The following is a 24,361-nucleotide window of genomic DNA, read 5'->3' as shown; positions in this document are numbered from 1 at the left end:
TATTACAGCAACAGTAATGTTATAACCGACTATTACAGCAACAGTAATGTTATAACCGACTATTACAGCAACAGTAATGTTATAACCGACTATTACAGCAACAGTAATGTTATAACCGAATATTACAGCAACAGTAATGTTATAACCGACTATTACAGCAACAGTAATGTTATAACCGACTATTACAGCAACAGTAATGTTATAACCGACTATTACAGCAACAGTAATGTTATAACCGACTATTACAGCAACAGTAATGTTATAACCGACTATTACAGCAACAGTAATGTTATAACCGACTGTTCTGGTGACAGCACCCATGTATTAGGTACCCATCTTCAGGCCAGTCTGCAGGGGTAAAGTCAGCTCTTATGAGGGCAGTCAGGTCAGAGCCAGCAGTCAGAATGGCGGTAATGACAGAGGAGAAATCAGACTCACAGTTTCTGATGTCCGAGATGAACACGGCCAAGCCGCGCATTCCGTCTCCCTTCGACACAGCCGGCATGTTGGCGGATCGGTGGTTTCAGCTCGGTTAGATCCGGTAAGGTGGCCCGGTGGTCAGCCTCTCTGCTCGGTTAGATCCGGTAAGGTGGCCCGGTGGTCAGCCTCTCTGCTCGGTTAGATCCGGTAAGGTGGCCCGGTGGTCAGCCTCTCTCCCCGGGCTGCTGAGGGCCGCCCTGCCGTGTAGCAGCTCTCTTCAGCCGGATGAAGCGGACTGAGTGACCGTTAGCTCGGTGAGTCAGTGGGTGGCTAGCTCGGTTAGCCTGTACTAGATTAGCTGGTGTCGGTATCTCGGGTTAGGGTTACTCGGTAAGTTGTCCCGTTAACTGGCTCGTTTCCGCTGCTATGACAAGCTAACGTTATTTCATTCAATCCTTATCAGGCTAGGATTAGCAGCTACGCGCTAACACCTCCAGCACTGAGTAGCTTCGGGTTCACAGACACGCTGCGTGGATGTTTCTAGAAGGAATCCGCTCAGGTTGATGCGTTAGTGGAAATAATGTCCGGTATTTTATCGTTTGAGTTACTCCGAGTCACGCACCGTAAAGCTAGCTCAACAGCTAGCTAGCTAGCTGGCTAGCGCTATCATTCAAACGTTGTAATTCATCACCGTGAGACCGGAAACAGTCCGCGGACAGAGTTACCTGCCGAACATCGATATGAAGGTTAACACCTGCGCAGGTTAAACGTGCTAAATCAGATGTCCCGTGTTAATTCTCCAGCCTCCACCGCGGCTCGGATAAGGCTCGTGACACAAGAACCTACAGCGGGACCGCGCGCCACGTACCCGGGCACGCGCACGCTCCTCTCCATCTGTGGATTGCAGCTGTGCGCTGATTGGTCGAACTGGAGTTCAGCTGTTATCATAACGGCCTAATTAGGGGAGCCGGTCACAGAGGAGGCTGATAAACAGATAAGAGGGGCTTTAGTTTAATATTCTGCTGTTAAAGTTTAACCATAATAGTTGGCCTTACATCTATTATCATTATTATCTTTACTATAATAATAATAATATTACTAATATCGTTATTATCATTACTATAAATGTCTAAGTTCAGCTGTTATCATAACGGCCTAATTAACTGAGTCAGTCACAGAGGAGGCTGATAGATAAACAGTGATAGGCAGATTACAGGAACATTACTGTAATATATGAATCTTGGAGTTAAACTCTTATAAACAGCATTACATCTATTACCGTCATGATATTAATGTGGAAAATGTACAGGAGCATTGTACCCCAGTAAAAGTCCAGTTGCCTGGTTAAAACTAACTTAAGTAAAAGTAGAGGCACTAGTCTATACATCTACTCTAATTAAAGTAAAACATGTTTCATTTAAAGTTTATTTAAAGTACTAAGTACTGAGTAGATGCTGGGGAGTTTTACAGAAAAATCTGATCTTTCCTTATTGAAAAGAACAATCAGAGAATAGATCTCCAGCCAGGTTGCTCAGGTAAGTCACACTTCTATAATTAAGTCAAATACACAGAAAAATTGACAGTGTCAATTCAACTCATATAGAGTTAGAAGAACACTTTAAAAGCATCTACACTGGCTCTTTAGTTGAACTACATGATAAAGTGTTGAATATCTGACAGTGGTAGGGTGGGTCTCCTCTAAGGATATTCTGTGAAAATGCTGGACTATGAGTCCTTTAGGAGCACCTAAAGTCACAGACAGGAACCCTAACTCAGTGGATGACTTCACTCATGGAGCAAAAGTCTGTCACGTTGAAAACAACAGTCCAGCAGAAACATGAGAAAAGAACCCGAGCAGCCTCGCTGAACACCAGAGAAAATCCAAAAACATGTAAACACCATCAGTGTTGATGGAGGTGGAAATATCCTCTCTCTGCTGTAGAGTCAACAGAAGAGAAAAATCTACAGGAGTGTAATACTCCAGTGAAAGAACAGTTCCTCTGGGTAGAACTGTCAGTAAAAGAACAGTTCCCCTGGGTAGAACTGTCTGTAAAAGAACAGTTCCCCTGGGTAGAACTGTCTGTAAAAGAACAGTTCCCCTGAGTAGAACTGTCAGTAAAAGAACAGTTCCTCCGGGTAGACCTGTCTGTAAAAGAACAGTTCCTCCGGGTAGAACTGTCTGTAAAAGAACAGTTCCTCCGGGTAGAACAGTCGGTAAAAGAACAGTTCCTCCGGGTAGAACTGTCTGTAATAGAATAGTTCCTCCGGGTAGAACTGTCCGTAAAAGAACAGTTCCTCCGGGTAGAACAGTCGGTAAAAGAACAGTTCCCCTGGGTAGAACTGTCGGTAAAAGAACAGTTCCTCCGGGTAGAACTGTCGGTAAAAGAACAGTTCCTCCCGGTAGAACTGTCTGCTAAAGAACAGTTCCTCCGGGTAGAACAGTCGGTAAAAGAACAGTTCCCCTGGGTAGAACTGTCGGTAAAAGAACAGTTCCTCCGGGTAGAAATGTCTGTAAAAAAACAGTTCCTCCGGGTAGAACTGTCTGTAACAGAACAGTTCCTCCAGGTAGAACAGTCGGTAAAAGAACAGTTCCCCTGGGTAGAACTGTCGGTAAAAGAACAGTTCCTCCCGGTAGAACTGTCTGCTAAAGAACAGTTCATCCGGGTAGAACAGTCAGTAAAAGGACAGTTCCCCTGGGTAGAACTGTCGGTAAAAGAACAGTTCCTCCGGGTAGAACTGTCTGTAAAAGAACAGTTCCTCCGGGTAGAACTGTCGGTAAAAGAACAGTTCCTCCGGGTAGAACTGTAGGTAAAAGAACAGTTCCTCCGGGTAGAACAGTCGGTAAAAGGACAGTTCCTCCGGGTAGACCTGTCTGTAAAAGAACAGTTCCCCTGGTTAGAACTGTCGGTAAAAGAACAGTTCCTCCGGGTAGACCTGTCTGTAAAAGAACAGTTCCCCTGGGTAGAACTGTCGGTAAAAGTACAGTTCCTCCGGGTAGACCTGTCAGTAAAAGAACAGTTCCCCTGGGTAGAACTGTCGGTAAAAGAACAGTTCCTCCGGGTAGAACTGTCTGTAAAAGAACAGTTCCTCCGGGTAGAACTGTCTGTAAAAGAACAGTTCCTCCGGGTAGAACTGTCGGTAAAAGAACAGTTCCTCCCGGTAGAACTGTCTGCTAAAGAACAGTTCCTCCGGGTAGAACAGTCGGTAAAAGGACAGTTCCCCTGGGTAGAACTGTCGGTAAAAGAACAGTTCCTCTGGGTAGAACTGTCGGTAAAAGAACAGTTCCTCCGGGTAGAACTGTCGGTAAAAGAACAGTTCCTCCCGGTAGAACTGTCTGCTAAAGAACAGTTCCTCCGGCAAGAACAGTCAGTAAAAGGACAGTTCCCCTGGGTAGAACTGTCGGTAAAAGAACAGTTCCTCCGGGTAGAACTGTCTGTAAAAGAACAGTTCCTCCGGGTAGAACTGTCGGTAAAAGAACAGTTCCTCCGGGTAGAACTGTCGGTAAAAGAACAGTTCCTCCCGGTAGAACTGTCTGCTAAAGAACAGTTCCTCCGGGTAGAACAGTCGGTAAAAGGACAGTTCCCCTGGGTAGAACTGTCGGTAAAAGAACAGTTCCTCCGGGTAGACCTGTCTGTAAAAGAACAGTTCCCCTGGGTAGAACTGTCGGTAAAAGTACAGTTCCTCCGGGTAGAACTGTCAGTAAAAGAACAGTTCCCCTGGGTAGAACTGTCGGTAAAAGAACAGTTCCTCCGGGTAGAACTGTCTGTAAAAGAACAGTTCCTCCGGGTAGAACTGTCTGTAAAAGAACAGTTCCTCCGGGTAGAACAGTCGGTAAAAGGACAGTTCCCCTGGGTAGAACTGTCGGTAAAAGAACAGTTCCTCCGGGTAGAACTGTCTGTAATAGAACAGTTCCTCTGGGTAGAACTGTCGCTAAAAGAACAGTTCCTCCGGGTAGAACTGTTGGTAATAGAACAGTTGCTCCGGGTAGAACAGTCGGTAAAAGAACAGTTCCCCTGGGTAGAACTGTGGGTAAAAGAACAGTTCCTCCGGGTAGAACTGTCGGTAAAAGAACAGTTCCTCCGGGTAGAACTGTCGGTAAAAGAACAGTTCCTCCCGGTAGAACTGTCTGCTAAAGAACAGTTCCTCCGGGTAGAACAGTCAGTAAAAGGACAGTTCCCCTGGGTAGAACTGTCGGTAAAAGAACAGTTCCTCCGGGTAGAACTGTCTGTAAAAGAACAGTTCCTCCGGGTAGAACAGTCGGTAAAAGGACAGTTCCCCTGGGTAGAACTGTCGGTAAAAGAACAGTTCCTCCGGGTAGACCTGTCTGTAAAAGAACAGTTCCCCTGGGTAGAACTGTCGGTAAAAGTACAGTTCCTCCGGGTAGACCTGTCTGTAAAAGAACAGTTCCTCCGGGTAGAACTGTCGGTAAAAGAACAGTTTCTCCGGGTAGAACTGTCTGTAATAGAACAGTTCCTCTGGGTAGAACTGTCGCTAAAAGAACAGTTCCTCCGGGTAGAACTGTTGGTAATAGAACAGTTGCTCCGGGTAGAACAGTCGGTAAAAGAACAGTTCCCCTGGGTAGAACTGTGGGTAAAAGAACAGTTCCTCCGGGTAGAACTGTCGGTAAAAGAACAGTTCCTCCGGGTAGAACTGTCGGTAAAAGAACAGTTCCTCCCGGTAGAACTGTCTGCTAAAGAACAGTTCCTCCGGGTAGAACAGTCAGTAAAAGGACAGTTCCCCTGGGTAGAACTGTCGGTAAAAGAACAGTTCCTCCGGGTAGAACTGTCGGTAAAAGAACAGTTCCTCCGGGTAGAACTGTAGGTAAAAGAACAGTTCCTCCGGGTAGAACAGTCGGTAAAAGGACAGTTCCTCCGGGTAGACCTGTCTGTAAAAGAACAGTTCCCCTGGGTAGAACAGTCGGTAAAAGGACAGTTCCTCCGGGTAGACCTGTCTGTAAAAGAACAGTTCCCCTGGGTAGAACTGTCGGTAAAAGAACAGTTCCTCTGGGTAGACCTGTCTGTAAAAGAACAGTTCCCCTGGGTAGAACTGTCTGTAAAAGTACAGTTCCTCCGGGTAGACCTGTCAGTAAAAGAACAGTTCCCCTGGGTAGAACTGTCGGTAAAAGAACAGTTCCTCCGGGTAGAACTGTCTGTAAAAGAACAGTTCCTCCGGGTAGAACTGTCTGTAAAAGAACAGTTCCTCCGGGTAGAACTGTCGGTAAAAGAACAGTTCCTCCCGGTAGAACTGTCTGCTAAAGAACAGTTCCTCCGGGTAGAACTGTCGGTAAAAGGACAGTTCCCCTGGGTAGAACTGTCGGTAAAAGAACAGTTCCTCCGGGTAGACCTGTCTGTAAAAGAACAGTTCCCCTGGGTAGAACTGTCGGTAAAAGTACAGTTCCTCCGGGTAGACCTGTCTGTAAAAGAACAGTTCCTCCGGGTAGAACTGTCGGTAAAAGAATAGTTTCTCCGGGTAGAACTGTCTGTAAAAGAACAGTTCCTCTGGGTAGAACTGTTGGTAATAGAACAGTTTCTCCGGGTAGAACAGTCGGTAAAAGAACAGTTCCCCTGGGTAGAACTGTGGGTAAAAGAACAGTTCCTCTGGGTAGAACTGTCGGTAAAAGAACAGTTCCTCCGGGTAGAACTGTCGGTAAAAGAACAGTTCCTCCCGGTAGAACTGTCTGCTAAAGAACAGTTCCTCCGGCAAGAACAGTCAGTAAACGGACAGTTCCCCTGGGTAGAACTGTCGGTAAAAGAACAGTTCCTCCGGGTAGAACTGTCTGTAAAAGAACAGTTCCTCCGGGTAGAACTGTCGGTAAAAGAACAGTTCCTCCGGGTAGAACTGTCGGTAAAAGAACAGTTCCTCCCGGTAGAACTGTCTGCTAAAGAACAGTTCCTCCGGGTAGAACAGTCGGTAAAAGGACAGTTCCCCTGGGTAGAACTGTCGGTAAAAGAACAGTTCCTCCGGGTAGACCTGTCTGTAAAAGAACAGTTCCCCTGGGTAGAACTGTCGGTAAAAGTACAGTTCCTCCGGGTAGAACTGTCAGTAAAAGAACAGTTCCCCTGGGTAGAACTGTCGGTAAAAGAACAGTTCCTCCGGGTAGAACTGTCTGTAAAAGAACAGTTCCTCCGGGTAGAACTGTCTGTAAAAGAACAGTTCCTCCGGGTAGAACAGTCGGTAAAAGGACAGTTCCCCTGGGTAGAACTGTCGGTAAAAGAACAGTTCCTCCGGGTAGACCTGTCTGTAAAAGAACAGTTCCCCTGGGTAGAACTGTCGGTAAAAGTACAGTTCCTCCGGGTAGACCTGTCTGTAAAAGAACAGTTCCTCCGGGTAGAACTGTCTGTAAAAGAACAGTTCCTCCGGGTAGAACTGTCTGTAAAAGAACAGTTCCTCCGGGTAGAACTGTCTGTAAAAGAACAGTTCCTCCGGGTAGAACTGTCTGTAAAAAAACAGTTCCTCCGGGTAGAACTGTCTGTAAAAGAACAGTTCCTCCGGGTAGAACTGTCGGTAAAAGAACAGTTCCTCCGGGTAGAACTGTCTGTAAAAGAACAGTTCCTCCGGGTAGAACTGTCTGTAAAAGAACAGTTCCTCCGGGTAGAACTGTCTGAAGTAGAAGTAAAAGTCCTGATTTATCAAAGTGCTCCAAAAGTGCAAAAGCACTACTCAGTTACAGTCAATTGAGTAAATGTAAATAATAACTTTACTCCTCGATCATTATAATGTTAAAGGTAATCTAAGGAGCAGTGTGGTGGCAGCATCATGCTGTGGGAATACTTCTCTGCAACATTGTGCTGTGGGGATGCTTCTCAGCAGCATAATGCTTGGGGATGCTTCTCAGCAGCATCATGGTGTGGGGATGCTTCTCATCAGCATTGTGCCATGGGGATGCCTCTAGGCAGCATCGTGCTGTGGGGATGCCTCTAGGCAGCATCGTGCTGTGGGGATGCCTCTAGGCAGCATCGTGCTGTGGGGATGCTTCTCGGCAGCCTTGAAAAGGACTGTTCAAACCTGATCCCTGATCAACCTGACAGAGCTTGATCAGTTTATTAAGAAGAATGGAGTAAAATTCCAGAGTGCAGATGTCTGATCCTGACTGAGACCTATCCACACAGACTCAGAGACTGAGACCTTTCCACACAGACTCAGAGACTGAGACCTTTCCACACAGACTCAGAGACTGAGACCTATCCACACAGACTCAGAGACTGAGACCTATCCACACAGACTCAGAGAGACTGAGACCTATCCACACAGACTCAGAGAGACTGAGACCTATCCACACAGACTCAGAGAGACTGAGACCTATCCACACAGACTCAGAGACTGAGACCTATCCACACAGACTCAGAGAGACTGAGACCTATCCACACAGACTCAGAGACTGAGACCTATCCACACAGACTCAGAGACTGAGACCTATCCACACAGACTCAGAGAGACTGAGACCTATCCACACAGACTCAGAGACTGAGACCTATCCACACAGACTCAGAGACTGAGACCTATCCACACAGACTCAGAGACTGAGACCTATCCACACAGACTCAGAGACTGAGACCTATCCACACAGACTCAGAGACTGAGACCTATCCACACAGACCCACAGAGACAGAGACCTCGCCCCACAGACTCAGAGACTGAGACCTATCCACACAGACTCAGAGACTGAGACCTATCCACACAGACTCAGAGACTGAGACCTTTCCACACAGACTCAGAGACTGAGACCTATCCACACAGACTCAGAGCTGAGACTGCAGACACTACACACTCTACACTTCGACATTAAAGAAGGTTCTTAGGAAAAAAAGCCATATTATTGTTGTACTCCATTCTGATGTTGTTATTGGTACATTTAGTTGTTTTTTACCCCCTGGCTCATTCATCTTGTTATTTTGGGGTAATAAAGCTGCTAATTGTACATGTTTTTCAAAGGAAAACTCAGTAAAACAAAGCCTGATGCTCTTTATTAATATTTTTCATTTTTATTCTATTGATTCATCTCAGGCTACGCTATGACATTTTTAAAAACTAAATGTAATTGGCTCTTTAAGGATCTCTGTCCAGTCTGAAACCTGAGTGTTTTAAAGCTCAGTGTTTGTGTGATCCTGATATTCCCTGGTTACCTGAAAGCAGTAGCTCTCCTCTGACGTCTTTCCGTTCAGATATAAAGGTCGTTTTTAGCTGTATGAGGCTGATTCAGTCAATGAAACATTTCTGATATGGTTGATTTTATTTTATTATTATCTCGCGTTGATCAAACATAAAGACAGGATTTAATTAAAAAGTTTGCAGTGAAATATTCAGATCAGTGACGGAGCACAGTGGGCCAATGAGCAGGCGCTGTTTTCCGGCCGTCCAATCAGAAGTAATTGCTGGCTGTCGTGGGCGGGACGTGGTGTGATCTTTGAAGATCGCGAGCCTCAGAGTGAAGCAGGAGACCGAAATGGCGGCACCAGCAGAGAGGATGGAGGTAAGGGCTGAGGATGGGAACCACGGTGAACTGCTGTTATTTATCCTTTCAGATGTTAACATGTTTGTTTAAACGGCTCCGCAGAACATCTGTGAAGGTTTAAACCGAGCCAACTTCAGTCTTTGTGGCGTTACGTGGACAGAAAATGGAGATCATCCATTTTAACTTTAGAGTGCTGAGTCTGCCGCTCATTCATTAAAACCCAGCAAAGCTCGGAGTTAACGTAGACTTCATTACTGTTGTCTTTATCTCTGTCTACAGCAATAAACTGTTAAACAGGAGCAGACCGCAGACTAGCCCTGTTCTCCGGGGTAAAGGCGGCCGGCTCAGTCTCATCAGCCCGCTGGACCGCATGGAGACGAACGTGTTAGCATCTTAGCATGTGAGGCTAGCGTGGATGCTGCCTCATTCTCCGTCTGCTTACACTGTTAGCAGCAGTTAGCTGCTGATGCTACATAAATGGACAACTGCTCCCACGGTGACTAGCATCATTAACCAGATCTATATCTGATTAAACAGAGCAGTCACGATTACCACAGAAATGATCAGCTATTACTGAATCTAACGGTCTCTGGGTAACTAAGGCTAACTCGGTACTAATGCTCGATGAATCGATACAGTTTCGGTACCACGTGGTTGAAAACTCTATAAGCAGGGTTTTAGTAGGAGAGGGGGCTTAAATGCTTTAAAAAACGACACACCTGTCATTAAATAGGTGTGTTAAAGGAGAGAGAGCCTTTAAAGTGAACCGGTAAACTGTCCTGAACTATGGAAATGCAGAAAAATGTTTGAGATAAAGAGGTTTCTGTCTCCACTAAGACTAACTAAAAATAGTTAACTAAACCTTTTTAACTGAAAATATTTAACTAAACCTATTTAACTAAAAATAGTTAACTAAACCTATTTAACTGGAAATATTTAACTAAACCTTTTTAACTGAAAATATTTAACTAAACCTATTTAACTAAAAATATTTAACTAAACCTATTTAACTAAAAATGGTTAACTAAACCTATTTAACTAAAAATATTTAACTAAACCTATTTAACTAAAAATAGTTAACTAAACCTATTTAACTGGAAATATTTAACTAAACCTTTTTAACTGAAAATATTTAACTAAACCTATTTAACTAAAAATATTTAACTAAACCTATTTAACTGGAAATATTTAACTAAACCTATTTAACTAAAAATGGTTAACTAAACCTATTTAACTGGAAATATTTAACTAAACCTATTTAACTAAACCTATTTAACTAAAAATAGTTAACTAAACCTATTTAACTAAAAATATTTAACTAAACCTATTTAACTAAAAATAGTTAACTAAACCTATTTAACTAAAAATAGTTAACTAAACCTATTTAACTGGAAATATTTAACTAAACCTTTTTAACTGGAAATATTTAACTAAACCTTTTTAACTGAAAATATTTAACTAAACCTATGTAACTGAAAATATTTAACTAAACCTATTTAACTAAAAATAGTTAACTAAACCTATTTAACTGAAAATATTTAACTAAACCTATTTAACTAAAAATGGTTAACTAAACCTATTTAACTAAAAATATTTAACTAAATCTATTTAACTAAAAATATTTAACTAAACCTATTTAACTAAAAATAGTTAACTAAACCTATTTAACTAAACCTATTTAACTAAAAATAGTTAACTAAACCTATTTAACTAAAAATAGTTAACTAAAGCTATGTAACTGAAAATATTTAACTAAACCTATTTAACTAAAAATATTTAACTAAACCTATTTAACTAAAAATATTTAACTAAACCTATTTAACTAAACCTATTTAACTAAAAATAGTTAACTAAACCTATTTAACTAAACCTAGTTAACTAAACCTAGTTAACTAAACCTAGTTAACTAAAAATATTTAACTAAACCTATTTAACTAAAAATAGTTAACTAAACCTATTTAACTAAACCTATTTAACTAAAAATAGTTAACTAAACCTATTTAACTAAAAATAGTTAACTAAAGCTATGTAACTGAAAATAGTTAACTAAACCTATTTAACTAAAAATATTTAACTAAACCTATTTAACTAAACCTATTTAACTAAACCTAGTTAACTAAACCTATTTAACTAAACCTAGTTAACTAAACCTAGTTAACTAAACCTAGTTAACTAAACCTAGTTAACTAAACCTAGTTAACTAAACCTAGTTAACTGAAAATATTTAACTGAAAATATTTAACTAAACCCATTTAACTAAAATTATTTGACTAAATCTATTTAACTAAAACTATGTGAAAAATAATTTTAGTTAACTGAAACTAAAATCTGAGCATAACAGAAATGAAAACTAACTAAAGCTGTTGTTTTAAACTAAATTTCCTTGGATTTCTTGTTGATGGCAGCAGAGGGAACATTCAGGTTTAATTTATTTTAGCTGTTACCAATACTGATATTTAAATTAGACAAGCTCAATAATTATCTGTAACGATAAGTTATTGGCTGATATTGCATATATTTTACATATTTTTATTATCCTATTGATAAAATATTAACCTATAAAATCCACCGATAGTAAAGGCGTTATATAAAGCTATAAAGCACCAGAGAAGAAGAGGAAGCAGCCTCTGTGCTAACAGGCTAACACTACGGTGGGGTTATTCAGTATTGACGGGGAGGATAACACCACAGTGTGTGTAGAATTTACCCCACAAAGGTCCCGAAGAGTGGAAAGAAGTCCTTGATGGATCTTAAAAGTCACCTAAAAATCACCATCCTAGCTACGTTAAAACGAAGCGGCAGTACCTGCTAGCTCAGCCGCGGGCGTTAGGACCGAGCCAAAGGTGTAAGGTTAATGATAAAATCAGTCTGACCGTCTCCTGGCCCAGCGCTGCGTTCACAGACCTGTCCCTGATCTGATGGTGTGGTTTCATTCAGTCTGATCCACATTAGGAGCAGAAGTGTAGTAGGGGTGTAAACCACCAGTTTCATCCTGATACGATAGCGATTCTCAGAACAACGGTTCGATATTTGCCGATATCACAAAGTCTGCCACGATTGGATTTAGAGGCCTGCGATCGATATCAGACGATATTGTGAACCCACTTACCACAGTATGGAAAGGTAATAAACACAATGTTGATACGTTTTGAGAATTTTATTGCCAAATGTTTGAGACATTGAAAAAACTTTCTTTAACAAAGTGAACAAACGCTTGTGTTTGACTTTAAAATGCTGCAGTTTTCAGTTTTAAATACAGTGTTTCTTCAGCATGGTGACTCGTGGCTGGGCGCAACTGTCATAACCGGGGGGGGGGGGGGCTTTCAGAATGAAAGCATAAGGTTTAAATGTTGATGGATATTGATTATTATACTTTGAGTCGATTTGACTGAATCGATCCAGATCGATGAATCGTTGCACCCCTAAAGTTTAGCCACAGACCAAGGTGGACTTTACGTTTTAACCTGTTTGTGATAAGGCTAATGTCAGTGCATAATTTTAATCTTTATGTAAAACATCAGCTCGCTTTAATTCTGGCTTCTGCGGTATAAAACAGAACCCAAAAACATGTCCATGTGTTAATCCTGACGGCCTGTATCATTGGTTTCATGTCTGATTTGACAGGAGTCACTTTAGTTAAATGTCAGATTTGACCATGTCAGGATATTTTAATTCTTTTCAGGGGAAAAAGGGAAAACCTGTCAGCTGTTTATGATGTACTTGGTTCACAAATGTTTAAATAAGTTTCAAACTGATGTTCTGACACAAATTTCAGGTCAAAGAAATAATATACCTTCTGTGATGTGAAAACTGCAGCAGCCATATTGTGACTTAATCTCATTTTGGATTATTTGCCCAGCCCTAGTCTCGTTGCTGACAGGTATCCCGTATTCCTGAAAAATCTAACACTAAAACTAAAGTGGAGCATCTGTGCAAAATAAAAGCTAAACAAACTAGGGCTTTATTATTTAAACTAAAATAAAAACATATAAAAATCTAAAGCCGTTCTGGCCTGGTGTCCATCCCGACCTCAGCACTGGTGCTCTGTACAGTTTAGAGGATGGGGACTGAGGAGGTTTTCATCTAAGAATCCAGAAGCAGGGATTTAGCCGCTGAGTAGAAGATTTCCTAGGGTTTGTCTGATTGGTTCTTCAAGGTTTAGTCCCCTTTGACACTGAGAGTATTTCTAATAACAGATTAAATCATAAAACACAGGCTACTGAACAGAAATCACCCAACACTGTCTTTGAAAAGCCAAACTACAGACATTTTTAGAATGAACAGCTCATGTTTTCAACCGAGACTTAGAGAAATACAGAAATACATCTGCTCCATCTAACCAATGCAGTCTAGCTCCAGTCTTTAGGGTTCTGGTCTGGTGACAGCCCTGACTCTGGTTTTGGTTTAAGGCCGGCTGGCCCTGAGGTCTTATCGGGGATTAACAGTCATTTTAACCTCTTGATGAGTCCGTAGGTGTTTCTCTGAGGGTTTAACAGCATGTGATCACAGCAGACATTTAACCGCTGTGTGCTCCACAGGGTCCTACAGGGTCCTACAGAGCCTTACAGAGCCTTACAGAGCCTTACAGAGCCTTACAGAGCCTTACAGAGCCCTGGTCTGAGCTGCAGCGGTGTCCTCCCTGGTATCAGACCTGGTTGTAGGCGGGGAGTGTTCGGGGTAGAGCATGAGTCAGGCCTTCTCCATGGCTGACAGGGAGCGGTAGATGGTGCTACTTTAAAAGTTTCTCTTTAGATTCCTGCATTAAACACTGGGGACGAAACCTCAAACAGAAAACCATCTTATGTGTTTTTTAAAATGTCCCGTCTGCCTCTGGATGTGGAGTTTAGGGCAGACGTGCAGCAGGACTAGTGATGCTCTGACTGAGAATCAGGGCTGATACTGATGCATTAGTACGTCACTAATCAGACATGATGGCCTGTACCAGGATAATACAACACACACGTCTGACTTCAGGTTCATCATGAGGGTCTAGTCTCTTTAGTCCAAGAACGTAATGAAACAGGTAGAGATGAGTTAGAGGGCGTCATCTCCATCCCTGCTGAGAAACACTGGTGGCAGTTTCAAGGTCAAAGAAAAGGCACATTCTGTGATTTTTTTTTTATGGGGTCTGAATCAGATCTCGTTTTAAAGCTGGTGTGTTCATACATGTCTGTTTGTAACCTGTCGGTCTCTGTTGAGGTTTCTCAGGGGGAGAGCTCAGCCAAGCCTGCGGCCGAGGACATGACGTCAAAGGACTACTACTTTGACTCATACGCCCATTTCGGCATCCACGAGGTACTCTGATCCACTCTGAAACCAGCTCCATTTATCAGAAATATTAAAGATTCAACCGTTGCTAACCCTCAGCTGCTGTTCCTGTAGGAGATGCTGAAGGATGAAGTCCGTACCCTGACGTACCGCAACTCCATGTTCCACAACAAACACCTGTTCAAAGACAAGGTGGTCCTGGACGTGGGCAGTGGGACGGGGATCCTCTGCATGTTCGCCGCTAAAGCTGGAGCCAAGAAGGTTATAGGGGTGAGAAACTCTAAATCAATCTGTCTTAGGTTAAAGGTCCTGGGTTAAACCAAGTTACAGAAAAGTACATTAGTTCATATTAACTCTCAACTATTAGTAAACAGAACGCAGCAGCTGTCCCTCTCACTGATTAGAGCGGGGAAATTACTGAAGGTTAGGGAACCTGTTTCATCTCCCCCTATGGCTCTGAATCACCTATAGAGGAGAAAAGACAAATCATCAGTAAATCTCAGAAAAACAGCTCAAATCTCTGCTTCTTTGAGGTCATATGGTTCAGTGGTATTCAGTTCAGGATCTATGAGCTACAGGCGAAACGGGTTGTTCACTCATGCTAAAGTTTAAGTTAACGGCTATCTCAGTGTGCGGCGGATTATTTCTCTTTGTTTACTTCAGACCTGCTACTGACCGGCACCTAACAGCCTGGCCGTGAACGGGGATGTTCATTTAAGTCCTGTGTTAAAGCTCTAGTTAAGGCTAGTTAACTCCTGTCTGTGTGTCAGTAAAGGTCCTGTGTTAAAGCTTTAGTTAAGGCTAGTTAACTCCTATCTGTGTGTCAGTAAAGGTCCTGTGTTAAAGCTCTAGTTAAGGCTAGTTAACTCCTGTCTGTGTGTCAGTAAAGGTCCTGTGTTAAAGCTTTAGTTAAGGCTAGTTAACTCCTATCTGTGTGTCAGTAAAGGTCCTGTGTTAAAGCTCTAGTTAAGGCTAGTTAACTCCTGTCTGTGTGTCAGTAAAGGTCCTGTGTTAAAGCTCTAGTTAAGGCTAGTTAACTCCTATCTGTGTGTCAGTAAAGGTCCTGTGTTAAAGCTCTAGTTAAGGCTAGTTAACTCCTATCTGTGTGTCAGTAAAGGTCCTGTGTTAAAGCTCTAGTTAAGGCTAGTTAACTCCTATCTGTGTGTCAGTAAAGGTCCTGTGTTAAAGCTCTAGTTAAGGCTAGTTAACTCCTGTCTGTGTGTCAGTAAAGGTCCTGTGTTAAAGCTCTAGTTAAGGCTAGTTAACTCCTATCTGTGTGTCAGTAAAGGTCCTGTGTTAAAGCTCTAGTTAAGGCTAGTTAACTCCTGTCTGTGTGTCAGTAAAGGTCCTGTGTTAAAGCTCTAGTTAAGGCTAGTTAACTCCTGTCTGTGTGTCAGTAAAGGTCCTGTGTTAAAGCTCTAGTTAAGGCTAGTTAACTCCTGTCTGTGTGTCAGTAAAGGTCCTGTGTTAAAGCTCTAGTTAAGGCTAGTTAACTCCTATCTGTGTGTCAGTAAAGGTCCTGTGTTAAAGCTCTAGTTAAGGCTAGTTAACTCCTATCTGTGTGTCAGTAAAGGTCCTGTGTTAAAGCTCTAGTTAAGGCTAGTTAACTCCTATCTGTGTGTCAGTAAAGGTCCTGTGTTAAAGCTCTAGTTAAGGCTAGTTAACTCCTGTCTGTGTGTCAGTAAAGGTCCTGTGTTAAAGCTCTAGTTAAGGCTAGTTAACTCCTATCTGTGTGTCAGTAAAGGTCCTGTGTTAAAGCTCTAGTTAAGGCTAGTTAACTCCTGTCTGTGTGTCAGTAAAGGTCCTGTGTTAAAGCTCTAGTTAAGGCTAGTTAACTCCTGTCTGTGTGTCAGTAAAGGTCCTGTGTTAAAGCTCTAGTTAAGGCTAGTTAACTCCTGTCTGTGTGTCAGTAAAGGTCCTGTGTTAAAGCTCTAGTTAAGGCTAGTTAACTCCTGTCTGTGTGTCAGTAAAGGTCCTGTGTTAAAGCTCTAGTTAAGGCTAGTTAACTCCTGTCTGTGTGTCAGTAAAGGTCCTGTGTTAAAGCTTTGTTTGTCCACAGATCGAGTGCAGCAGCATCTCAGACTACGCTGTGAAGATCGTGAAGGCTAACAAGCTGGATGATGGTGAGTGGTTGTTCAGAGATGCTGTCTCATGGTTCCAGGGTCGGTGATGGAGGTTCTGATGGTCTTCTGCTGTGTTTCAGTGGTGACCATCATTAAGGGGAAGGTGGAGGAGGTGGAGCTTCCTGTGGACAGAGTAGACATCATCATATCTGAATGGATGGGCTACTGTCTCTTCTACGAGTCCATGCTCAACACAGTCATCTACGCCAGGGACAAGTGGCTGGTACGTCTGTGCTTTTGTCTGTCAGTGTTTAATTTTTAATGATGCAGTGGTAATGAGGAGATTTTTATGTAGATGATCCCATGTCTTAGTAAGACTAATAAATAAAACCAAGTACTGACTGTAATTCTGGTTGCAGGAGTAAAAACTAGTGTTAGCTTCAGCGGGCTTGTCTTATGTTAGCCATTAGCTGTAATGCTATGGCTATGATGCTAACTCTCAGATTTGTCTGTTTTTCACTCTGGCGTGGCATTTGTTACCAACGACTGGACTCCTGTCTGAGTTTGTTCTTGAACGTTTTAGAAGCCAACATGAGTGCACACGTCAGCTGTGAGCACAGCAGCAGCCGCTCTGCTGAGCACGAGCCGCCGTCTGGCGTGGTCTGGTTTAAACAGAGGAGAGGGAGGAGTCAGATATAGCGGCGTCTGCTGCCAGCTAGCGGTCAGGGCGCAAAATTCCACCACAAAACTACCGCACCATAGAAGTGATTATTCATTAATAAGATACTGATATAGTATTGCGCTGTGATACCACTATCTGATGTTTTTCTCTCACCCCTCCTCTGGTTAATTTATCTGCTCATGATTATTCACTCTGCTCTACTTTTGTCATCCTTGTCCAAACATCACTGAACTACAGCCTAGCTCTGAGTTCTACCTGCTCTAAGAAGCTCCCATCCTGCTGTAAAATGAGGTTTAGTACGTATCACCGCTCTGTTAGACTACAGGTGTATGGACTTGGCCACCATGCACCCCTCCTCCATGACCCCCCACCCTAGCAGGGATGCTGTCCTGGACGGGCCTTCCGCTGCCTCATTGGTCCATCTCCAAGCTCCGACCTCGTTCTGTCTCTTCAACATTTGGTTTGTTTACATTTGTGACTTTGCACGTGCAGGTCTTTCTGAGCTCTCATTGGTCCACCTCACCGATGCTCTGCGCTCTCATTGGTCCACCTCACCAATGCTCTGTGCTCTCATTGGTCCACCTCACCCATGTGCTGTAACAGACTGTAGATCAAACATGTTGGACTTCCTGTAGGCAGGTCAGGGGTGTCCTGGATGTGGCCTTGACTGTTCCCTACCAAGTACTAGAGGGGGTAAAGGTGCTGATGAGCCCTGAAAGCCCACATCTGCCAGACCAGGATAGAACTGGACCTGCTCTAGTGTGTGTAAGAGTGTTTTCAGTGATCTGAGTCTCCCCTCATCTCCTTCCACAGAAACCAGACGGACTCATCTTCCCAGACAGAGCGACTCTCTACGTCACGGCCATCGAGGACCGGCAGTACAAGGATTACAAGATCCACTGTGAGTCCTTCAGCCCAGCCTGGGTTATTAACACCGCTCAGATCAACCGTGACACTTCTACTGGGCTGGCGTTCTTCTGTAGGAAGACTGTAGAGGACAGTTCTGCACTTAGAACACTACCAGCACTGAGGTCAAAGGTCACAGAGTGGCTATATTTAGACTCCAGAAAGTCGTAGTCATGGTTAAAGATCCCGTCTGACCTCAAACACTGAGTCAGCGTCTAATCCTGGGTGAATCTGCTGTAGGAGGACGCTGGCAGAGAGCCCTGAAGGTCAACATTTAGGACTTGGTATCAGCCAATCACAGTGCAGGATTAACAGATCCTCTGTTGAGAGGAAGACGACGCCCTCTGGATTACAGTAGTAGAGTTTCCTACTGTGATTTTAATACCAAATGTTTTAAATGCTGTTTTTATTTTAACAGTTGTTAGGTAATGTAGGGCCCTAGGAAATCAGTTTTATTTTTTTGAAAATCCGCTTTTTTATTTCCAACATTTTCAGACACATCCACGTGTAAAATCACATCCTGACTGATGTTTATGACGCAAATGAGGAAGTCCTTTTGTTCTCTCAGTGATAGTAACTTAATCAGCAGGTCAAATTAAAGTTCTGTGTAGATTTCCATTGCAATTATTTACCTTTTTTATGTTTTTGCATTTTTTAATCCATTTCTGCTACTTTTAGCCCATTTTTACCACTTTGATCCTATTTTTGCCCTTTTTCATCTGTTTTAGCCACTTTTCTTCTGCTTCTTTGCAAGTTTTCACCTGTTCAAGCTTCCTAATGCCATTAAATGCCTTTTCCTCACCTTTTCTGCCTGTTTTAGTCACTTTTTACTCATTTTTTTCTGCTTTTTGACCACCTGTAACTCAAGTTTTTGTACTTTTCACCCTTTTTGTCCATTGTATGACTATTTTGCCCCTTTTCCCCCAATTTTTTATAGCTTTTTTGCTGCTGTTTGACCATTTTTGCTACCTTTCACTTATATTCTTTGCCACTTTAACCTGTTTTTGCCACCTTTCACCACTTAGATTGTGAAGGTGTTAGGGTGTTTGGCTCTTTGGTTTAGGAACACTGAGTCAGACTAATGCAGCAGAACCCTTCACTCATGAGAACAGAAGAGAGCTCAGACTAGACCAGGACTTTCCTCAAGTGAGGAACTATTCAGTATCTGATGTCTGATTCTGCTGCTGTCCTTTCAGACCGTATAAATAAGTCCTGACAAAGCTGCAGCATCAAGGATCAAGAATATCTGAGATTTCTGAGGCTCCTGTAGTTTGAACCCTTCCTAGAGGAAGGCCAACGTCACACATCAGGAGACTCTTTAAATGGACCCGTCTAGTCATTTTTAACTCTTTAAATGGACCCGTCTAGTCGTTTTAACTCTTTAAATGGACCGGTCTAGTCGTTTTAACTCTTTAAATGGACCGGTCTAGTCGTTTTAACTCTTTAAATGGACCGGTCTAGTCATTTTTAACTCTTTAAATGGACCGGTCTAGTCGTTTTAACTCTTTAAATGGACCGGTCTAGTCATTTTTAACTCTTTAAATGGACCGGTCTAGTCGTTTTAACTCTTTAAATGGACCGGTCTAGTCATTTTTAACTCTTTAAATGGACCGGTCTAGTCGTTTTAACTCTTTAAATGGACCGGTCTAGTCGTTTTAACTCTTTAAATGGACCGGTCTAGTCGTTTTAACTCTTTAAATGGACCGGTCTAGTCGTTTTAACTCTTTAAATGGACCGGTCTAGTCGTTTTAACTCTTTAAATGGACCCGTCTAGTCATTTTTAACTCTTTAAATGGACCCGTCTAGTCGTTTTAACTCTTTAAATGGACCGGTCTAGTCGTTTTAACTCTTTAAATGGACCGGTCTAGTCGTTTTAACTCTTTAAATGGACCGGTCTAGTCATTTTTAACTCTTTAAATGGACCGGTCTAGTCGTTTTAACTCTTTAAATGGACCGGTCTAGTCATTTTTAACTCTTTAAATGGACCGGTCTAGTCGTTTTAACTCTTTAAATGGACCGGTCTAGTCATTTTTAACTCTTTAAATGGACCGGTCTAGTCGTTTTAACTCTTTAAATGGACCGGTCTAGTCGTTTTAACTCTTTAAATGGACCGGTCTAGTCGTTTTTAACTCTTTAAATGGACCGGTCTAGTCGTTTTTAACTCTTTAAATGGACCGGTCTAGTCGTTTTAACTGAGTCTAGTCAGGTGTCTGAGCCTCCTCTGGATTATTCTGACCTTTAACCTCTTCAGAGCTGTTGTACATGTCAGAATCTCTGATCGTCCTCCATGTTTGTTTCGATGATGTCTGTCAGGGTGGGAGAACGTGTACGGCTTCGACATGTCCTGCATTAAGGAGGTGGCGATTAAGGAGCCCCTGGTGGACGTGGTCGATCCCAAACAGCTGGTCAGCAGCGCCTGTCTCATCAAGGTGTGTGGATCCTGGTGTTCATCTCTCTTTGATAACGGACTCTGTGGTCTTTTACTGATCTTTTCTCTGACCCTTTGTGCTCAGGAGGTGGACATCTACACGGTGAAGGCGGACGACCTCACCTTCACCTCGCCGTTCTGCCTGCAGGTGAAGAGGAACGACTACATCCACGCTCTGGTCACGTACTTCAACATCGAGTTCACCCGCTGCCACAAGAGGACCGGATTCTCCACCAGTCAGTGAACACAGCACACGCCTAAGCACATTCAAGGTCACACTGAGTACCTCTAGGGTGTAGGTTTTACAGTGCCGACCACGGCGCCTCAGGCAGGAGCGGGGGAGCCAATCAGAGGGTGTGTCTCATATTTGATTCAGGACTAGCTGAAGATAGATCTGTGCTGACTAAATCTAAGTTTAGTTTTCTTTAGGGCTGCAGCGAATGTCGCCATAATTGTTTGTGTCGACTATAAAAATGAGTCGACACGGAAATTCAAGTGTGGATGCATCGTGTTATTGTTTCTGATATTGGTAAAATCAAATTCCGGCCGGTAAAAACTCATCCGTCTGTTACTACTCAAAGAAGAGAGCCAGCCTCACACCAGAACACGCTGACATGTTGTTCCTGCGCTGCAGTTCAAAGAAATGATAACCTGTTCAGCCACTTGGGCTGGAAGTTTGATTGGTTGACTTTAAGCTTTATTTGTACTTTTGGACTTTGGATGGGCTTTTTGCTTTATTTACTTTTATGGACATAGCGATCACTTTAAAGAAAGCCATCCTTTAGTTATTTGTAACCTGCAAGGCAGGAGAACAGCTACTATTTACGTAAAATGGGGATCCAAAATAGTTCGACAAACAACCGTGATTAATCCACTAATCGGAAAACTTACTGATAGATTAGTCAACAGAAAAAATAATCATTAGTTGCAGCTCTAGTTTTCTTTAGGATGAATAAAGGAGACTAAAATGTTGAGTTTTGGTTGACTAAAACTGTAGCGGGTAGCCTCAAATGTGACTGAAAGGCTTTTAAAGACTAAATAAAAATGTCTGAAGATGAGCAGAGGTTGGACATGAGGAATGAGGGTCCTGATCTGTTCTCAGCAGCTCTGTTTTTGTCTGATCTGTTCTCAGCAGCTCTGTTTTTGTCTGATCTGTTCTCAGCAGCTCTGTTTTTGTCTGATCTGCTCTCAGCAGCTCTGTTTTTGTCTGATCTGTTCTCAGCAGCTCTGTTTTTGTCTGATCTGCTCTCAGCAGCTCTGTTTTTGTCTGATCTGCTCTCAGCAGCTCTGTTTTTGTCTGATCTGCTCTCAGCAGCTCTGTTTTTGTCTGATCTGCTCTCAGCAGCTCTGTTTTTGTCTGATCTGTTCTCAGCAGCTCTGTTTTTGTCTGATCTGTTCTCAGCAGCTCTGTTTTTGTCTGATCTGCTCTCAGCAGCTCTGTTTTTGTCTGATCTGCTCTCAGCAGCTCTGTTTTTGTCTGATCTGCTCTCAGCAGCTCTGTTTTTGTCTGATCTGCTCTCAGCAGCTCTGTTTTTGTCTGATCTGTTCTCAGCAGCTCTGTTTTTTCCCTCTCAGGCCCAGAGTCTCCGTACACTCACTGGAAGCAGACGGTGTTCTACCTGGACGATTACCTGACCGTGAAGACAGGAGAGGAGATCTTTGGCACCATCAGCATGAAGCCAAACGTCAAGAACAACGTGAGCCGCTGTCCTTAGATCAGTCCTGGTGGCGTCTTTAACCTGTCGTCTCCATGGTAACGGTGTTTGTGTTTCCACAGAGAGACCTGGACTTCACCGTCGACATCGACTTCAAGGGTCAGCTCTGTGAGATGTCCAAGACGTCGGAGTACCGGATGCGTTAGTGGGAGTGTGGCGGTCGTCTGCAGCAACCTTTTAAAGACTCTTCTTGTTTTTCTCATTTTCTCGTTCTGACAGTATTTAAAGGGTTTCACGTCCTCGGGGTCAAAGTGCGTTGCCGTGGTGATTAATTGTGCCGTGGTCTCTCAGCAGAGTCTGCTGGTTTGAGTCGTCCTCTTCTTCTTCTGGGGTTTTTGTTCGTTCTCGTCCTCTGCACGCATCGATAGCTCCATGCAGACATGAACACGGCGGCGCTCTTCATCACGCCACGTCTGCAGAGCTGCTGTTTACTCGCTCTAACCCTCCCAAAAAACACGGGACAGTTTGCTCTGCTCGTCTGTAGGTTCATGTTTACTTTAAAGCTCCGCCCCCACCACGCATGTACAGTCATAGGAACGTGACCTGGACATGTGTGACACCACAGCAGCAGATTTGACCAGTGAGAGGAAGCTCGTCCACTTCAAGCCCCGCCCCTTAAAATGACGGTTTGAATGACTGTAAAAAGGAGCGTTAAATTTAAAAACGTTCTGACAGAGTTCTGACACTTGGAGGGTCAAAGGTGAGAGCAGGAGGACTTCTGCTTCAACAGGAAGTTTAATCAGGAATAAATGATCTTGTTAGTATCGTTAGTGTTGGTGAGTCTGCGCCGTTCTAAAACCAAACCACACACCGATTCTACGCCACGTGTTCAGCGCCAACCTCCCTCAGACGAGAGCACGGTAAACCTCACGCTACTTCAGCATCTAACTACAGACCTGTCCCGCTCTCCACGCCATCACGGCCGGAAAGTTCAGGAGATTTCAGACGTTTGACTTAAATCATAGAAAGACCGGAATATTCCACAGTAACAACAGCTAGTCTGGATCACCCAGAGCTTAGAGTGGCAAATATGCTGCTGCTCTCTGATTGGATAAAAACGTTATAGAGGGTAAAGCTGCAGGGTTCTGTCCCGCTTCACTCATATTTTGGTGCCCTTCAGACGGCGCTCTCTCTCTCTCTCTCCATGTTTAAAATGATCGTCTGTAGTTTTCCTCAGGCTCCAGGCCGGAGACATTGCCATTTTCACCATTTTATGTGGAATTGTTGGAAAAGTGTCCCATGTTTAGTGAGGAAGGTTTGAGACTTGGTTAATGTTTCAGGAGATTTAAGGTGAAATGTTTCTCATGTTTAGTGTGGAGGTGAACATAAACCAGTGTTTCTGTTCTTCCTCCAGCGTTGGTTAAACATTTGAAGATTTTTAAAGCACTCTTGAATACAGTTAACCTTTATGAAGCTAGACCTGAACTCTTAAGGTGGTATTAGAAAGTAACTAAACCCAAAAACCTGCCAGTGAAACCTTTATGGAAAGACTCTGAAGTTCTTCTGGACTCCTGCTCCCGCTAGAATGATCTCTGTTTGAGGTAAATGGAACCCGTTAAGAGTCGGTGTGTGGTCTGGTTTTGAACACGGTGCATCAATGCGTCTGCACATGCTCAGAAGCGTCCCTATGTTGTGTAAAATCATGGCTGCCTGAACCCTCCCTCCATATCAGACTTGGATCCAGCTGCAGCCAGCAGTTCTGGTTAGTTCTGGAGTCGTGGTCTCATTCGTTTTTAGGGTGGAGGGGGCGTAGTCCTTAGTTTTAGCCCCTCCTACCTCACCGTGTGTGCCCCGTCGTACAGAAACCATGTGCGTCCGTGTGAACAGTAGTACCGGTCTCAGCCCTCGGCAGCGTCCGCTCCGTCTCACCACATTTTATTTTTCTGTTTTTGTATTTTTGTTTGCCGCTGCTGCCGTTTCTTTTTTAATAAACTAATAAACTGTAAATGAACCTGAACTGAGTCCTGGTGTTTGAGATCTGAGGGACCTTTACTGGTCCTGATCCTGAGGGTACTGATCCTGATCCTGAGGGGTCTTTCCTGGTCCTGAGGGATGTTAGAGAATCCAGGGGTCCGTTGGAATAGTCCATCTTGCTTAGGAAGGTTCCTAACTGAGTGAAACGACCCGGAAGCATTTCAGTGTCGGCCATGATAAAGGCCGTTCAAATTCTCCACCTGAAAAGGAAAGGAGCTTCATTATTTCTTTTATTCTCTCCTTTAGCCAAGGAAACACTGGAGCATCCTTTACCAAAGGAGAGATGAAAAGATGACCCACAATGCTTTGCGTAAACTTCATTTAAAGTGACACACCTGTTGACCGCTCATCAGAACAGCTGAATAACTTGACTGTAACTTTACTAGCCCCGATTTAAAGCATTAAATTCAGTCAAACGTATAATCCATGTGATAAACAAGGCAGTAGGGATGA

The 24,361-nt window shown here is 43.2% G+C and overlaps 2 protein-coding genes across 7 annotated transcripts in view; one reads left to right on the top strand and one right to left on the bottom strand.

Annotated features, from left to right (window-relative positions):
- ap2a1 (adaptor related protein complex 2 subunit alpha 1) overlaps positions 1-1,273 on the bottom strand; it is a 71,862-nt gene extending 70,589 nt beyond the window's left edge. For 4 of the 5 annotated variants that reach the window (XM_041817319.1, XM_041817317.1, XM_041817320.1 and 1 more), the window contains exon 1: positions 439-1,273. In XM_041817319.1, coding sequence (XP_041673253.1) covers positions 439-505 — 67 coding nt within the window. In that variant the 5' untranslated portion in view covers positions 506-1,273. The remainder of the gene's footprint in view (positions 1-438) is intronic. The other variant, XM_041817318.1, reaches the window with a different exon arrangement.
- A 7,522-nt stretch (positions 1,274-8,795) lies between these two features.
- Positions 8,796-23,891, top strand: prmt1 (protein arginine methyltransferase 1). Of its 2 annotated transcripts, none has more exons than XM_041817156.1 (10): positions 8,796-8,890; positions 14,072-14,167; positions 14,255-14,410; positions 16,200-16,263; positions 16,344-16,486; positions 17,699-17,786; positions 20,105-20,220; positions 20,305-20,455; positions 21,795-21,916; positions 21,997-23,891. In XM_041817156.1, the coding sequence occupies exons 1-10, from the start codon at positions 8,864-8,866 to the stop codon at positions 22,078-22,080; spliced, it is 1,047 nt and encodes a 348-aa protein (XP_041673090.1). In that variant the 5' UTR covers positions 8,796-8,863; the 3' UTR covers positions 22,081-23,891. The 2 variants fall into 2 exon arrangements, with proteins under 2 accessions (XP_041673090.1, XP_041673091.1); XM_041817157.1 differs by having other exon boundaries at positions 8,822-8,890; positions 14,081-14,167.
- The last annotated feature ends 470 nt before the right edge of the window (positions 23,892-24,361 follow it).

The sequence above is a fragment of the Cheilinus undulatus genome, linkage group 21 (assembly GCF_018320785.1).
Source record: "Cheilinus undulatus linkage group 21, ASM1832078v1, whole genome shotgun sequence".
NCBI lineage: Eukaryota > Metazoa > Chordata > Actinopteri > Labriformes > Labridae > Cheilinus > Cheilinus undulatus.
Note: the sequence above shows the minus strand (reverse complement) of the source record. Positions and strands in the feature narration are given on the sequence as shown.

Excerpts from the sequence above, each read along its gene's own strand:
- prmt1 (XM_041817156.1), top strand. The coding sequence starts at position 8,864 with ATGGCGGCACCAGCAGAGAGGATGGAG. Across the intron at positions 20,456-21,794 it reads GAGGACCGGATTCTCCACCA|GCCCAGAGTCTCCGTACACT; the intron begins GTCAGTGAACAC and ends TTTCCCTCTCAG. Across the intron at positions 21,917-21,996 it reads AGCCAAACGTCAAGAACAAC|AGAGACCTGGACTTCACCGT; the intron begins GTGAGCCGCTGT and ends GTGTTTCCACAG.